General features: G+C 35.2%; 1 protein-coding gene across 1 annotated transcript in view; it reads right to left on the bottom strand.

Moving 5' to 3' along the window:
• Positions 1-18,554, bottom strand: part of ADGRL4 (adhesion G protein-coupled receptor L4) — an 82,633-nt gene that overhangs the window by 38,145 nt on the left and 25,934 nt on the right. Inside the window, exon 3 of the mRNA XM_015813619.1 lies at positions 7,186-7,338. Coding sequence (XP_015669105.1) covers positions 7,186-7,338 — 153 coding nt within the window. The remainder of the gene's footprint in view (positions 1-7,185; positions 7,339-18,554) is intronic.

Here is an 18,554-nt window from a genome sequence, read left to right as displayed (position 1 = left end):
CTACTTGTATGTACTAAACCTAATAAACTGAGAATGACTACCTTAGTGGAAGATGTGCAGATAAATAGTTTCTACCTGTAGGAGTGAAACCAAGGAATTAGGACTACAGACTAAATTACAATTCCAGAGATACACAAAACTGTAGTAGAATGGAATGTCCTTTTATATCAGAAAGATTTAATAAGTGCCAAAAAATTCAGCATCTGTTTAGGTACAATAGATATTGAAAGATTTAGGTGAGGAGCTCATCACAAACACGGAGGTCTGAAACACAGCCTCTGTGCATTGAGAAAAGGTGAACCAGGAAGTGGATTGCACAAAGAAAAGCCAGAATAAACTAGAATAAGATGGAATGAAAATATGACAGGGAAAATAAGACGGGAGAGAAAATCTTAAATAAAAGCATAGAGATTAATTATAAAAGCCTGGATTCAGCTATTCTTTTAAAGAAAAAAAGACTCCCAATATGTTTGTAACACTTTCCTCCTGCGTGTTAAATAGTAAATCTGTTTTCATATCCATAGCGAATGAGCACACATTGGGGAATAGAAGTTACATATTTGCATGGTGTTCAGATATATGTATGGAAATATTTCAATGAAATGGGCAACCATGATGTTCTAGGTTACAAATTTCTGGGAGGGGGGAAGAAATCCCTGTTTACACGGAGGCCCCCAAGCAGGCATTCAGCAAAATCACAGTGGATTTGAGGAAGGCCTATACCCTGCCTGCATGTTCATTTTTATCAAAGACATCTAACACATGCTAATTCAATCGGATTATTATGAGCTCAAGGGTAAAGCTTGAAATATAGATCTACAACAGATTTTCTACAAAACCCATGAGCAAAGAGCAATAATGAGCACACGTTTAATTTATTATACCTGAATCTAAAACTTCTACTATGTCGGCTGAAATTTCAAATCCACATGACAATGTACTGTAGAATATCAACCCTCTCTTTCAGAAAAGCAACTAAAATAGAGTTGTTCTGAAGGTTAAGCACTGTAATTGGTTTGCCTATAATTGTGTTTATAATGGAGTAATTTAATTAATGATGTTATGCTTTTAGTGTAACATTGTGCCTGCATTATTTGAGATCATTATCCTGATGACTTCTTCTGGTTTTAATGCATTGGGCCAGGAATCCATATAATGTGTAGCTGTATAAAAAGGAAATAATAGATAGATGTATAGTCTTATGAAGTGCAAACTGGCTCTATTTTCTTTTCCATTTACAAGAAAAGAAGCTATGAACTTATTTATTTAATTCAAATAAATATCAAGTTTTAAAACATACTATTATGCTTACGGTTACCACATTTTATATTGTTTATGTTTATAACTTAGCTTTCCAAAAGGAAATTCGATAACAAAATAAAGAAAGCATACAAAATGCATATTCTAATAATAAACATCTGAAACAGTATATATAAATTAATTTTAACGAGACAATTCAGTTCTATATTTTTCACACGAATGTGTGAAAGGCTGTGAATTAAGTGTATCATTTGTACAGTAAAAGTGAAAAAACAAATCCAGAAGAAAGGTCAAAAGTGAGTTGTTAAAAAATAAATCTAAAGGATAGCTTTTGGATAAACGACTGTCCTTTGCTTACTATAATTATACATGTTTCATTATAATTTTTAAAATTCATTTTGTTAAATTTCCCCATTGTAGTTTAATTTGGTTTAGGTCACACTTGGGAGTGTTATGGTCAGCAGGTATTTAGCAGGTTGTGTGTTTGATACCTCTGATTTACTGCCCGTCTTTTGTTTTTTATTGCTATGTGATTGTTGATTTTATGATTTAGTTTTTTTTTAAATCATACTATGGACTCATTTCCCCCATCCATATACCGTAAATTGCCAAGAGATTGAAGTGAGATATAAATCCAATAACTAATTAAATTTGGTAACAACTTTCAGAGATTTCTCAGTTTTGTGCCTAAAGCTTTTGACAGCCACATAAAGCTCTGAGGCCTCAGATGGTCTGAACTGAAAGCTTCCCAACACTGAGAAGTACTGAAAAATGCGAGGTTTAATTGTAAAAAGATAAATTAATATGGTTATCTATAAGAACCTGCAATGTATTTGAACATTTATGGTTTATATGACTTATTTTTCCTTTATGCAAAGAATGGTGGACCTTAGTATACACCTTTTTCACCTGCTTTGGGCTAATCACTAAGATGATATTAATGCTGGATGATATAAAATATTTTCTCTTCCCTATACAGTTGGGAACCACATTCAAATTTCTGAGTGAATTGCTTCTGAATGATGTTTATTAAATACATTAAACACGACACTTTGAAAATTGGAACATGATTCTAGAATATCATCTAAGGATTATCTGGGCTACAATCAATGATGCGAAGTCTTGATTAAAGACAGCAATTGATATTGTTAAGCTGTCATGGTTGTGAACTTCTGCATCTATTTAAAGCCTTTGACGTTTTCTGAAATCACTTCCCAATTATCTTTTGGTGATTTCTTCTACTCTTTACTAAAGTGCAGAAGTGTCACTGGGTCATAATTATCTGTTTATTAAGTTTAACGTCAGCTCTTTCAACATTCAAGGCAGCTTATTAGATCCATTCGTGTTACAGGTAAGTTGGTCTAAGAAACTGTTAATGGTTGTCCGGTGCCCTCTGTATAGAGCTGAGACTTAAACCTGGATCTCCTTATTTCAAATCCAATACACCATGCTGTCATTTCACTTTCCACTGTAGTGCCAGTAAGGATTTCTTATACTGCTTGTCTTCATTTAGTATTTGGGACAATAATTCTGAATTCTACCAAGTGTTTTTCCCATGCTTAATCCCTTCTATGCTGCTGTATACAATATAGAGTGCAAAGTTAGAGTGCTACACAGAATGTCCTATTTCTTTTATTGGTTAGCATTTTTTTTTACTTCAGCTATTGATAAAATAAGTTTCCATACAGAATAACAACTGTAGTTTTGGAATCTTTAAGCAAGGTGAACTGCTTTACTAAAATGTATATGGTACACGTGCGTTAAAAAAAATCAAGTTTATCAAATATACACAGACAGACATAAACTTACACAAAAGACCAATTGCAAGTTTTTCCATTTTCATCATGGTTGCAAAGATCAGCTAGGGACCAATCTCATTATCAAAACTGTTTTTTTCTTCATATTAGTTGCATACAGGAGGCTGTGTCCTAAATGCATCCCATAAAACTATATAGCTGCTTCTCCAGGGATGGACCTAAACCAGGCTACAGGGATTTTTGATGTGATTGACAAAATAATATACTGCAAACCAGTCAGGTTTAAAAAGGCAGTTATAAATAGAATATTAAAAATTAATGCATACATTAATATTAGCAGCACTTTCCCTCTAAAACATAATAAACACTGTGCAGAATTTGACATGAATAATTCACCATAGCTCAAAATTATCAGTGCAAAAGACAGAGGTTAATTATGAATGTGAATCATTTATAAGTATTTTTCAAGGTATCATTCAGAATTTTTTTTAAAAAACTCAAAATGCAGTTCAAGGATTTATTGCTGGTGGACAATGCAAGCGAGGCTTTTGTAATAATACAATTGGATAATATGATATGGATTTATTAACAATCAAAACATGAACATGCACCACAATTACTTTGTAGTTCTGTGTATACTTGCAGTAGACTGGCCAAAGATATTATACTGCCAGGGAAAAAAAACTAGTTGCATTATTCCACAATTGATTTGATAGGTCTGAGATTATTTATGATTATCTTTGGAAACCAGTTCAAATTAATCTATTGAATATTGATGTAATTTTTATCACTTATCAGTTGGTGTATAGTTTAACCTAGATAATTAAAGCTCCATTAAAGCTCAGAAAGTTCATCCCTTCCAAATGTTTACTAGTTTTAACTTTAATGGCATTAATATTGATTTATATTAAATATATTTAAATATGAATTGATATTAATACAGGTGCTACTCAACTTACAACAGTTCATTTAGTGACCATTCCAAGTTACAACAGCACTGAAAAAATGACTTGTGACCGTTTTTCACACTTATGACCATTGCAGCCTCCCCATGGTCACATGATCAAAATCCAGACATTTGGCAGCTGACTCATATTTATGATGGTTGCAGTGACCTGGGGTTACGTGATCACTTTTTGTGACCTTCTGCCAAGCAAAATCAATGGGGAAGCCAGATTCACTTAATAACTGTGTTACTAACTTGACAACTGCAGTGATTCATTTAACAACGGTGACAATAAAGGTTGTAAAATGGGACAAAAGTCATTTAACAAATGTCTCACTTAGTAACATAAATTTTGGGCTCAGTTGTGGTTGTAAGTCAAGGACTACCTATATACTGTTCGAGGATTACCTGTATGTATGTGTCAGCATTGAATGATTTGTGCTATCCCATTGGGGACCAAAGAGCACTGAGGCCAAGGAAACTATTTTTCGGTGATGCTGTGGTGATTTGGAACAACTTCTCATAAGGTACACAACTGATGTCATTTGTAGCAGCCTTCCATTAGTTAGGAAACTGAATTGCTTCGGATAATGTCCGAGGGTGAACTGAGATTTGTGCTGGTTTTATTATGCTAAATCTTTTTATATCGTACTTTACTGTGGACATTTTACTTTTGCTGCCTTTTAAATTACTGTAACCTCTTGGGAATTGATAAGATGTGGCAGCATATCAATTAAATAATCAACAATTAAAATAGCACACTGTAATATAAAGTTTATCATTACCTCTATTTGAATTGTTAATGGGAAAGAATTTGTGATCTGAATTCAGATGAATGCATAGGATAGAAGAACCTCTTATCTTTTTTCCTTGCATATATTGGGAGCTGCCAAGAATTATAATATTTTGATAGGATGGATGTTCAATAAATAGATAAGTTTGGTAAGAACCTTTGGAGATCTCTGAGTCTTGATAGTCAAATGAGCCTTCAGAGGCTGCTCTACAATCTCACAACCTTCCAACATTAAGAACTCCTGAAAAAATGTGAGTTATAGTTTTAAAAAGTTAAATTAGCATGGGAGTTCTTAGGAATCTGCTATGTGGGATCTTAGAATATTTTGATAATATTACTTTGGAGAAAACAATATAACATTACGTGGATGTGTTTATGTTTAGTTATATTTATAAAATTTGGTTTCATAAAAGTCCATCTTATATAAGCATGGCCTCATTTAACAAAACTTCTGAGAAACTGGAAATGTTAACTCTTCTGCATGATAATAGGATAAATTAATTTTTTTATGTACTGAACTACAAAGCTGCTGAAAAATTTGGATAAACTAGAGAGAGAGAAAGAGAGAAAGAAAAAGAGACATGAAAACCTTCCTTCCTTCCTTCCTTCCTTCCTTCCTTCCTTCCTTCCTTCCTTCCTTCCTTCCTTCCTTCCTTCCTTCCTTCCTTCCTGTTAAACATGAGTATTGTGATTGCAGCAGGAGCAGCAACAGTAGCAGTAGTCAAGCAGTGCTGAAGCAGCTGCAACTTCCTCAAATTTCCTTCTCTCAGGAGGTATGGTTCCTGGATTCTAGATGCATCCTATAAATTAGCTCATTTGAGATACCTTGGTTCAAAATTTGTTGCCTTATTATGCACTGTTTTACGAAGTTAAGGGTTACAGAATTTAGAGTTTTCTACATATGGGATTGTGGGAAGAAAATAAGATCTGATTCCAAGCCGGGAGAAAGATGCTGAAAACAAAATGGAGGCTGCAGGAAAGAAGGTCTCTGTTTATTTGGTAACCAGAAACTAAAATGGCAGCAGCATGTTTCTGGGATGGCTGTCAAAATGGGTTTGAGATGAGTGGGCTTTTATACATTGTTTGGGGCCTCGTGATTGAGATACCTGTTCCTGTGCAAGAACATGTCCTTTAATATTCTAATGGCTGTTGCCAGATTCCTATGGGGTCATGTAGGGATCATGGCTGGCTCTACAGGCAAAAGGGGAAATGCAAATCGTAGCTGTTTATCTGAGCTACTCTTGTCAACTTGCCTAACTGTGTTGCTTATTTGGAGTCTCTCTTTGCTCTTTGCTTATGAATAGAGTGGCCCAATCTTTCTGAATGGATTCAAAATCTTCTAAAGACTGGCCTCTTCATTCTTCTGCTTGAGGCTGTTTTCCTATAGCAGAAAGACTGGGGCTGCTTTCTGCCTTTAAGAACATGTTTCTCCTCTTCTCCTTTAGGGGAAATATAATATTCTGCCTCTTTTAATATCCCCCCAAATATTTCATTCTCTGGGGAGGGGGCTTCCCACATACAAATTCTATAATTAAAATTTTATTTATTTATTTGTATTATACCTTTATTATTTTACAAATAACACAAGGTAGCAAACATATCCAACACACCTTCCTCTTCCTATTTTCCCTACAAAAACAACCCTGTGAGGTAGGTTGGGGCTAAGAGAATGACTGGCCCAAAATCACCCAGTTGGCTTTTCATGGCAGAGAGAGGGGGGGAGAGCTCTATCATTAGCTATGTAAAAATGTAAGTCATACGACAAAACATACCACTGCTTGGGCATATGCCATAAAGCAAAGGGCATTCTCAGTGGCCCCTGAGCTTGGTTTAATTCAATACTGTTTTTAAACTGTGAAAAACAAAATGTATATTGAGGTATGTAATTGGCCTAACATGAAAATATTTAGGGAATCAAATTTTTAATCCCCCATACTTCAGTGAATACAGTAGAATTTACATAAGAAAAACATATAACTGCACAGAAATTTATTTCACTTGGGAAAATACTTTTTCAGGACTTTTCCAGTCCTAGAAATAATAAATCAGTTTATTTTGGGGGCAAGTATAAAATCCCTGTGTTGATATTATTTTGTTCAAGTCACATCTCTTTACTTTAAAGTGATGTTACTTAAACAAGATAACATCAACAGAGGATTTTATATTTGCCCCCAAAATAAACTGATTTATTATTTCCTGGACTGGAAAAGTAAAAGAAAAGTATCATATTCCTTCCCCTAATGCAAAATAAATTTCTTCAAGGTTATATACAAAATTAAATACCATGTAAAGTATTAAGTATTTGTTACATGTAACAAGCACTTAATATTTTACTTAGTATTTAAGTAAATTAACAACAGGCAGAAAGGGACATAATGGTTAAGGAATAAAATATCAGTAAATGAACAGAATATCTCTTGGGATCTTACCTCTACAAGAAGTACCATCATTGGTTACAAAGCTTGTGTTCCCATTACTAGATTTGTATCCATCTTTGCACATGCAGAAGTAGCTTCCCATAGTATTTGTACAGTTTGCCTTTTCTCCACAAAGTTGTGTGGCATTTGCACATTCATTATCATCTGTAAATAAACAAAATGATTTGCTTTCTGTTAAAATGATTTCCCTCCTTCCAAAATGGGCACTTGGTCTCTAAAAGGTTCGCCATCACTGGCATAAATCATTCAGCTTATTGACCCTCAGGAAGTGCTAAGTATTTTGCAGGGCATTGTTGATATTTACTTGAATGTAAGTAGAATGTGACTAGAATGTTCAAAAGCCTGATAAAGCTGAATCTCCCACCTGTTTGCCATCAGTGAGTTCAGATTTGCCATTAAATACAGCAGGCGAATAAATTAAAAAAAAATAAAACATGGTATTCATGGAGATTCTAGAATGAAGAGAACATGTCTGGCAAAATTTTTATACAATGAAAGAGATCTACAGAATTGTCACAGCCCCCTCAGAGGCTGGTTCGGGGGAAGAGGAGAAGGAAGAGTTGGAGCTAGGACCGTCCAAAAGGGAAGGCATACCAGGGGCTGAGGACAATGCCTTTCGGGCATTGGGGGAGATGGTTGACCAGATGGAGAGCTGCCTGCCTGCACAGACACCGGGGAGGATCGGCTGCTGACTGGAAGTGGTGCTGATAGGCAGCCAATCTCCTCTGATGACAAACACCTGCCTGCTCCTCTCAATCCAAGTGCAAGGAGAGTGGAGTGTAGGCAAGCCCAGAAAAGGTCTGCACGACTACTCGGGAGGAAGTCAACCCACCCCTCCTCATAAGGAACATCTGGAGGGGAATAACTTAAGGAAAAGCCATGGGCAATTAGTCTTTGTCAGGAATGAATGTTTGCTTTGGCTTACACTCCCCCAGCTTTTACTCTTGTCTGTTGCTCTTTGCCTTGCCTCACTTGGAAGATTGCTCTTCAAATTTTGTTTTGGGCCTCGCCCTTCTCTTGTGGCCTACTTTGGCCTTTGCTTCACTGGAGCTTTGGAATTGCTTCTTTTCTGGGAACTGTTTCTTGTCCTGAAAACTGCCCTGGTCTTGTGCCTGGACCCTGCCTGGTGGATTGGACTTGGAACCCTAGACTTTGCTCTGTGAGTGTGCTCCTTAATCTTTGTACTATAGGGGCTGTTGTTTGGGGGACTGAGGGTGGCTGCTTTCAGGGTAGCGTTAGTGTGGAGACTTGCCGGTTGTTGGAGAGCCGTTGGCTAGACTATTTGTTAAGAGAAATAAAGAACTCTCTAGAGGCCTGCCTTGCCTTAACCACCTGTGTCATAACAAGAATTTTCCATGTTGTGAACTGCAAGTCTTGAAAATAATAGAGCTTTTCCTAAATTCATAATCAATGAACTCAAAACTATTGACTTGACACTGAAGTCATAACCTCAAAATCTTAAAATATTTTGTCTAAGAGGAATGTGATAGGATTATATCTGTGTAAGGTAAAGGACCTTATCGAGTGTAAGACATAAATTAGGTGAAACTTTTGAAGAAAAAGGAGGGCATTTCTGCATATGTGACACTTATGGTAGGAGTGCATATACAATTCAAGCAACTGATATGTGAGTTTACCGAACTAGTATATCCAGTGGTGGGATTCAAATATGTGAACAACCAGTTCTCTGTGTGGATGCCGCTTCTGGAAGTCCATTCTGGGCCTGGGCAACAAAAAATTAGCTACTGGTTCTGCCGAACTGGTGCGAACTGGATGAATCCCACCACTGGGTATATCCATTGTCAGGTAGACATTGTTAACCTTGCAACCTTTGAGAAAATGTTTCTTGACTCCTTACAGATCTTGATCCTACTCTGGCATTTCAGTCTGTCATCTATTCTGCTTCTCTCCTTCTCTAGCATTGTCTCCCCAATATATTTTTTCACTTCTTGTTTGCTTTTCTATTTCAACATTTGATAATCTGTGCCTATAATTGTCAGCAGAATATTTTACTTAGGGCTATGAGTGTGTTTTTGTATATGTGCACTTTAAAATTCTTTTTGAAATATTTTGGATACTTTTGCAAATCTCAGGGTATTCCTGAACATTATGATATTTCCCTAATACCGTGGATCATTTTCATCCTAAATCCCAAAACTGTTTACATAAAATTGTTCAACAATATACACTAGTAAAAAAGGTAATAGCCATAAAATCTTAATTGCTAACATTTTTATATGGTTGAATGCCCAATTAAATAAATAGTTCTTCGATTCTTGGCAGAAGCATTTCATAATGGGAAATTGCCATGCTCTAAGGAATATTATTTTCCATTGGGAAGGCCACAGTAGAGTATCTCCTCATCTGGATCACAATCAAATCAATATCCCTAACTGTAGAACAAAAAATCTAAACATTGGATAGGCTAATATGGAAAAAGAAAATGATTCTTCTGATATCTATGAAGATTCTCAATCATCCAGGCCGTGGTTGTCTCAAAGATGCTTTTTCTACCTTTGGGACAACCATGAACTGAAGAAGCTTCTTGGATGAGAAGCGAAAAGTTTTCAAAGAAAAACCAAGAAAGTCCGGTTGTCTGTCCCAAAGTGCCTTTTTGGAAAAAGCGCTTTTGGGATTTGTCTGATAGCCCCAGTTCTATCATGTCCTGCCTTTGATCATTGTTGATTAGAGGCAGAGGTACTTTTGGGGAAATTATTTTTTTATTTATTATTCCTGTTTGAGTTACTTCAACTCATAGAGTTGTAACTCTTGCCCATGGAACAATCAGTCAACAATACTTCTATTTTTCTTGCAGATGTGGGAGCACTGCTGTGCACAGATCATGGGTAACGTTTTCTTCATTGACGTATGCTAGAGAGACAGGGTTTTTTTTTGTGTAATTATACAAAACGTCTCTCTTGCAGTGATTGAAAGTGTATTTGACATGAGAGGCTTATCAAATGGTAAGGCCTAGATTAATATTGGATTATATAAGGCAAACATAAGATGCACTTTTGAAAAAAAGGAAACCATTATCTTAGAATTCTCAACTGGGTGAAAAAACTCCCAAGAGAATGGGAGAATATATTCCAGGACAACACAGTTGCTTTCAACTCATTATAATTGTTATGTTCCCTTCTTTTTCTATTCAAATACAAACCACATGTTTTTTCATGGACTGAAATGTGGTACAGTGCAAAAAAAGATTGCTTTTACTGTGGGAACCTAAATTTGGTGACTCCCTGGAGATACGTATTCTCTGCTGTGGCACCTGCCTTATGGAACATTCTCTGGCGATTATATCTATAAAGAGGTAAGCATTGTGATGGACTTAAGTGAAGTGGCAGTTGTGAAGGAGGGAGCTCATTCCAAGGAGAGGAGTGAGACAAGAGACAACATATCCCATAGCTGGACAGAAGGTAATATAAGTTTAGTCTGGTAAGACTCTTACTTATTCTATGCCATTCTTAGACTTGGCTTGAAACATTCTTCCTTCTGAAATTAAGTTTACTCCATTCCTTTGATATTCCAGAACTCCCTCAAGACCTAGTTATGTAATTAGGTCTGAGGTCCCCAGGGCTCCATTATTATTACATGCCCATTCTTATCCTCCCTTTGTGTATGGTTGGCTTTTTTATAATTTTTACTTTATGCTGAATTTTATATTTTTAAATTGCCCGGTTTTGTATTTGTTGTTATTGGATTGTTGTACATTGCTTAGAGGTGCAGTTTCTGAGATGCGTGGCTATATAAATTTTATTCACGATGAATAAATAAATGGTTCAACCTTCAAATGAGGCAAGGGATGCTTTCAACTGGCACTTAATAGTCCCTATTAAAATCTTTACAGGTTTTGCTTATTAATTTTATCATAGTGTTTGCAGCAATCCATATAGCTAGGTCCTTGCAAAAAAATTAATGGATCTATAGACAGTAGATCCTCTTCAGTGCCCAATGTCCTTTCCAACAAAGGATATCTCTTCCCATTTTCACAAAAGAAACAACAAACTCTTTATTGCCAGCTTTTCAAGGCTAGCTTTTCTTTAGTTATACAGGCTAACTAAATTTCTGTGGAATTAATTTGCTTTCAGAGGCAATCTGCAGGAATAAGAGACTTAGATAAACTTGCTCCAATATCCAGTGTCTTATTTAAAACTGGGGAATCAGTTTTTGGGGAAGTTGTGATGGTATTATAGCTTTCAATTTATTTTCTAGTAAGTGTCAGTGCTTCCTTGGATAGTTAAAAAAAAATTACAGTAATGTATAGCCTCCCACTTCTACCCCCAAATGATACATTGAATACCTTTCCAGGCTGAATTTTACTTTCCCCCCCCCTGCACTTTTATTTCCATCTGACTCCTATATCAGAAACTATTTGATGAAGCTAAAAAGTATAACTATGGGGCAAATTCGATATGGAAAATATAAAAGCTACATATTGGAATAGTCCTAGTCAAGTTATATGAAAGTTTCAGGGTATTGATTTAACCATTAGGTTCGTAAGCCATTAGGAATCAAAGTTAACAATATTGACAATCCTGGGTGACATTTAACAAGGGTGTTTCAAATAAAAATATTATTGAGAATGAAAAACATATGTGTGCATTGTGAATATCTAGGTTATAATATTCCTTTATATTTCTTGTAGAGCATATTAATCATTACCATGCTTTTAATAAATCAAAGACGCAAGACACAATAAATCAGTTCTGGAACCTAAGGGTTGAAATTTATCTTTTAACTTTTTATCATAATTTACTATGCTATTGAACGCTGTGCTATTTCAAGGGAAATAGCAACTGTGGGGTTTATAGATTGAAAAATGTGTAAACTTTGTAAACAAGCTTGTTTTTTTCATCTTGATTAAAAAGGATACCTTTGAAGGTAACCAAGCATATATTCCATGACCGCATTACTATCTAGCTTAATTATGCACAACCAAATGACTTCTGGCAAGGATACTCTTCAGGCACCAAGGAATAAACTTTTTGAGAAGAACTCAAGATTTACTTTAAAAAGGAAGCATTTAAAAGAACTCAAGAAAGAAAAGTTTGCCTGCTAAGTGATAAGAAGATGTTGATTTGCCAATGATATATATGCTCAGTGTAGTTCTGTTCAGCTTTTGTACGGATACTGAGCTGGAAATTTTTAAGAATTTCAAGTGCACCTTCACATGAACATGAATGTACATGAGACCTTTGCAATTCTACTCTGATATAATTAGAATTGGATAGTTGAAATTTGATAAGGACACGATTCAATTTAAATCTTTGATTGGAGAGCAAACCCATTTGATTCTCAAGCCGCTTTGCGGTTTGAGATTTAATTTTAAAAAACATTAGTCTCTGTGTTATCATGGGGAAGCCTCAAGATGAATACAGTTAGTGGTTTCCTTTTTTGGTCAAAATAAGAGAAAAGGTGCAGGAATGCTAGACCATTTAGGGGACATTATCCCTGTCAGGTTTTGGTGGATATCTTTAAGAACATCACCGCTTCAATTTTTTTTAACAATTTCCACTTTATATCTTTTAAGACAGACAAAACAGGATTGGGAAAGGATGTCAACACACAAAGTATCTCAATTTAGATTTTAAAACTATTTTGAAAGCAATCCCTTACTCTTTCACATATTTTTTTTGTGCTGTCAGGAATGTGTAGGGGTGTTTTGATGTCAGTAGTTGTTGGCTGCAAGATTGGCCTATCTTGGAAAGAAACCACTCTTCATTGGCAGAACTTGGTTATGCCAGAGTTGTGACTTCTTGGTAAAATTCAGGAGAGATAACAAAACAGGCTGGCACAGTGGAATACATTACTATAAGAGACAAACTGAAGAGAAAGCAGTTGTCTGAAGAAACAGTAGTATTTTCTTGTCCTTGTTAATAAAAGAATAATGCTTAGGCTGTGCTTCTGTGTTTTATCCTAGTGCCAATTCATTCACAGTTGAGTGTCTTAAAGTGTACAAACTTAAATGTAACTTAAGAGAACCTGGTTGTTTGACCCAGGGATGTATAGCCTTGTACCAGTTAGCCTTGAGGCCATAATGATTGCTGCATTGGACTAGAAAATGTGTTGTTGGCAACACTACCAAGTAGGAAAGACAAAGATAGGATTTATGACTGGCCACATTAAAGAAGCTGAGAACTACAAAAAAGAATGAAATCCTAAACAATGGCACTCTTGCCATCTAAAAAAACAACAATCCAAAAAACAAAATACCTCCTAGATTTGATAAGATTAACCTCCTTGACTGGCTAATGATATCAATGTCAAACATCTCAGAATGCCACTCAGCTTACACTCTCATGGAAATAAAGTTACAACACTGTATATCACACAAGCAGTAGAAATGTACAGGAAATTTGTAATATGTTTCCAGAGGCTACAATATGCTTTGAAGCCACCTGTTTTGATCTGTTGCTCCCAAGCAGGTTCCCCACACCAATTCATGAATCTCCTTTGATGGAGTGACTTGATCAAAACTTCAATAAATTGAAGCATCCCTTCAAAGCTTTTCCCAATCCTAATATGCACAATGAATGACTCTCTTCATTGGGAAAAAAAACAGAGAAAGCGATCACAGGAAATAATTGTTTCTGACATTTGAGAAATCTCAGAGCACTTATAGCAATGTACGCTTAATGTATTGATGTAATTTTTTTTCCTTTGATGGCCTTGGATAATGGATTGAATCCTCACCATTGTTAATGCTTAAATGCTTAAATAAGACAAGGTAACTTTGTGGCAGATGTTAGCATTGAACCAGCACAAATAGGAAAAGTCGAGGCAATAAATGTTCTTCACATGGCATCTTGATAGCTAATTACTAGTCACACTATCAACTGCTGAATGAGATTGAGTGAGTCATGTCTGATATTGTGGAATATAGTACAGTTACATATTCCATTGGGAAAGCTATATTAATTTGTTTACTCAGAAAACAACAATATCTGAGATTAGTAAATTCAGTGTGGCTCATAGTAAAATAAAATTTTCTGTATTAAAACTACCTCAACCTTAGTTCTTTTACGGGAAACATATTCACCATGGGAGAAAGAAGAGGGGTTTTAGAGACACATTAGGGGCTGTTGATTAGATCATGTTGTGTGTAGATTATAAAGTAATATGCTGGCCTTGTTCAATAATTCCATACTGCCTATATTATTAAGTGGTAGTGCTGCTGACCAGATTCAGAATCTCATCAGGAATGTAATAGACTTCTACAAGCTTATCTGCAGATTACTTCCCTGGAGTTGTAGCTCTAACTAGAGCAGAAATCATTAGTAATTCAGTTACAGAACTTCGCTTAATTCAAACCCAAGAAAGATAACTGTGGCAGAATATGAAAAGCCATAACGTAATGATTTCAAGAATATAAACAACCAAGATTCAACAAAAGCCAAAGGATTAATTCAGTGTCAAATTGACTCTGATCTTCAAGATTTGGAAGAGTTTGCCACATCTTAATCAGAGTTTTTGGGGATTTACTTTCCCTAACTCAGTTCAGAAAAAATGGCAGTTCAGATTTTTCTTCTTAACTTCTTTTCAGCCAACATAAATGAAAGATACCTTTGTACAACATTAATTTACCAGGAACAATGCAATTGTTTCTGCTACTACTTTATAAATATGAGAATGCAAACTCTATGGGACAAAGAGTTTAAAATAATCACAGATATTCTATGTAGCATATTTGTAATTTTATACATAATGCTGACTGAGAAATAAGTTTAGATGAACACGGTGGACCTATTTTTCTCATAAGTATGTTTAAAAATGATAACATGATAAAGCAAAGCAATTTATGGAATACTTATACATATATTTCTGTTTCCCAGGCAAACCTGCTTGCTGATTGTATATACTTAATATTCAACAAAAATGGATATTCTTCATAACCACATAATTCACATGCAATAATTTTAAAGCTGTATCATCTGAATATTCACAGCTGTTCTCATGCTTCTAAAATATCAGGAAAAAAATTACCATGAATTTCAGTGGGCCCTGGATTACTCTTCATGGAAATTTTACAAGAAAACAGTAATATGTTTACTGTTTTATTGAGAATGTAGTTTCAAGCATCTCTTATAATAGCAAAGCTAGATATGAGCAATCTCAAGATTATAAGGGATACCTTGAATCCCCATTCTCAACAATTGTCATCATTAGTGTTCTCATACTACCACCAGAAATGTCCGATGGTCGCTATTATGAAGATGGCAGGCTGGAGATATGCACTCTGTTTCGTTTTGAGAAGGAAATTAATACATAGAGCAATGAGAATGTGATATGTGTATGGAAATTAAGGGAGAGCAATGAAATGGTACATGGAGGATGGAGGTAGTATAGACAGGATAATGAGGTTGCGTAGGCAGGTGGCATCAGTTATGAAATCAGCCATTATAGGAATCCATTGTACTGACCTCCTATTAGACTTGACATTGTTATAATTTTATGTTAAATTGTCCCTGAGGTCATCTTCTAAGAGCCCCTCCACTTGCCAACCATCCCATATTCAAGTAATTAGCCACCTGCTGATAAATATCTTTGCTTCTCTTACAGCCTTCATTCTCTTCAATGGCGCTTCCACCCGAGAACTTTTTGACAGACTTTGCTCAAAAGTTTCTGAACTTAAAGATGTAGTCTCCCCCCCCCTTGCTACCATCAAAAAGACTAGTAAGGCACAAAATATTTCACCTCTTTCTCTCCAGAATAACCTGGACATAGGGTCCCCTGTGATCAAAACCTGTCTAGGGTGAATTTGACAGCTTCAGGCTGGTGGCCGCTGAGGGGCTGTCACTGCACAAAGCTGGACAGCCCTGGTTGGGAAGTGAATGGAGCGAAGGTGGCTGGGGAACACATTGATTCATGGCATCCAGCTCTATTTCTTTGACAGCCGTTCACTGCTTCTCTGCTCTCTGGGGATATCGGAGATGTTTTCTGTAGCGTAATCCCCAAAGAGAAGCAGTGGTTGAAGTTGCTCACTTAACCCTTCCAAAACAAGAAAATGAAGTCTTCCTGTAAAACAAATCCCAGCGATATTCACCTTGCTGAATTTAGCTAGCGTAGAGGTCTCCACGTAGCGGGCAATCTGGAATATATTACTTCTTCAGCTACTGCTCTAGTTATACAGAAACAAAATAAAGTTCACAATTGTACTTTCCATAATTATCCACCATTACTAAATAAAGATTTGTGGTTGTGCAGTTTTCCAACTAATACTAGTGTGTTTAGTAAACTTCAAAAATTGAGGAACTATTCTTAGGACCTCAAAAAAGTGCAACCCTCAATTTGTGGAAATTGTGAAGATTAACACAGACCATTTTCTTATTGTTTTATTGTATTCAATAATTTTTATGATTCAAATGAATGTTTCATACCTCAAGATGTGGAGTTGTAGAAGAAATCTGGCTAAAGGTTAATAATCTAGGTGAGGCCCTATTATGTATTATATATATTTTTTTGGGAAAAGATCTGACAAATTTCTAATCTATTATAGAAATATGCCAGAAATGCATGGACATTGGACTAACTTCAAAACTTCAGAAAGTATCTTCTCTGTTTTTCATACTTTTAAAAGATCAATATACTTGGAGCAGCTTCAAGCATTCTGAAAAGTAGAAGACTATTATTTGCAGTTTTGAAAATGGCTATGTGATGATGGAGTTTTACAGGGTCACATGGCTAATCCAGGAAATGTTAGAATAATGGTTCCACTCTTGAAATGTTGCTATTAGTGTATTGGGAATTTTTTTAATGTGTGAAAGGAAAAAAAATAGACTAGAATTCTCAAACACTTAGGAAGTTAAATAGTAATTGAAGCCATATCTTGTTCAAAAAGAACCAGTCTGTAGCTAAACAAAAACTACCTATCAATAAGCTAAATTTCATTTTCTTGATTTTGCACTATACACATTAGACAGATGGATAGATATTGTGGACTTATTCTTATGTGCCAATTACTCATTAAATTTATATACTATTATTAGTAAAAAAAAGTTCTAGTTAAGGTTAGCCATAAGTTAGAATTTTCAGCATAATAATAAACTGAAATTAATCAAAACTGAAGCAAAAACTTATAGTCTCTTCCTTGAGCCATCTTGGAGGAGACCCAAAGAAATAGGAAGACATAAGTCTGATGCTTCCAATAAAACTGAAACAGAACTGGTGTCTTGTTTTTGTTATCATCCAAAGTCAACTGAACAGTTATTTTGTTGACTGAAAAAGAGAATTTTATTGCAATGTTTGGAACTTTTACAAATGAATCACAGAATGATAGAATGGTTCTGTAACAGACCACACTGATCACAGAACAGTTATGTGTCTTAAAGAATTTAAAATTCCTTTCATTTTCCTCCTAGGAGATTTATTATGTGAAAGTGTTAGTCTATTATTATATTTTATCCCCCAGGTTTGGGGGTCTTGTCTGGGTTATCTATATTTGGAGTTTTATGGTGAAGGAGTTTATGCCTAAGAAATAGAACAGTCATGTGATTTTTGACTCTTCAGAAATGATAATGCTTGTTGAATTCACACAAGTTTGACATGGTTACTAAATCAACCCAATTCATGAGTTTGTACACTAAGCTAAAATTTAAAGGAAATGTGCATGATGTCTAAGCCACAAAACCTTAACCAAAGTTAACACTAAGCTTAGTATATCATACAAGGCTTTCATCTGAACTAAACATGTGGGGTCATCACAGATATTTTTAGTATGCAAAAATCTCAGGATAAATATATGATTATATGAATATGTATACTTATACATGTGATATTAAGCATGACATAATGCCCTTTATTATATTACGCTAAATGGCCAGGATAGTTATATGAAATTTTATTGTATGTGTTTTGCTTCTCTATTAAGCCTGTGTTTGATTATATTCCACCATTTCAATACTTCCATTTTGAAAAAATGTTGGGAGAATTTAGATTTAGATACCTTAATTTGTCTCTCCATTTCTTCCTTGTAGCATAAGAAATATGGAAAGATTTAAGAAAAAAAAACCTGAATAAAAATTACTGGAAGGAGAAAATGAATGCTTACCAGAATAATTTGCTATTACATAGAAAGTATATTCCTAAATAAATACTGAAAAAAATAACTTTACCATATGCAATAGAGAATACATTTGGTCAGATGTCAAAAAGAATGCTTGGGTAAAAGGCTATACACTTGATTGTTTGGACGAGATAGCAAAAATTATTAGTTTTACTTCAGGTAATGGGAAATAAATGGGTCATTTGCAAAAATTATTTTGCCCAGTTGGAAATGCCTTTGATATGCTTTCCTCCTTCTCTTAGTCTATTTCCTTTTAAATTGAAGTCAGATTAAATGATTCATAATAATCATATAC

The sequence above is a fragment of the Protobothrops mucrosquamatus genome, unplaced genomic scaffold (genome assembly GCF_001527695.2).
Source record: "Protobothrops mucrosquamatus isolate PMUCROS unplaced genomic scaffold, P.Mucros_1.0 scaffold179, whole genome shotgun sequence".
Classification (NCBI taxonomy): Eukaryota; Metazoa; Chordata; class Lepidosauria; order Squamata; family Viperidae; genus Protobothrops; species Protobothrops mucrosquamatus.
This window is presented reverse-complemented; position numbering and strand designations above follow the sequence as displayed.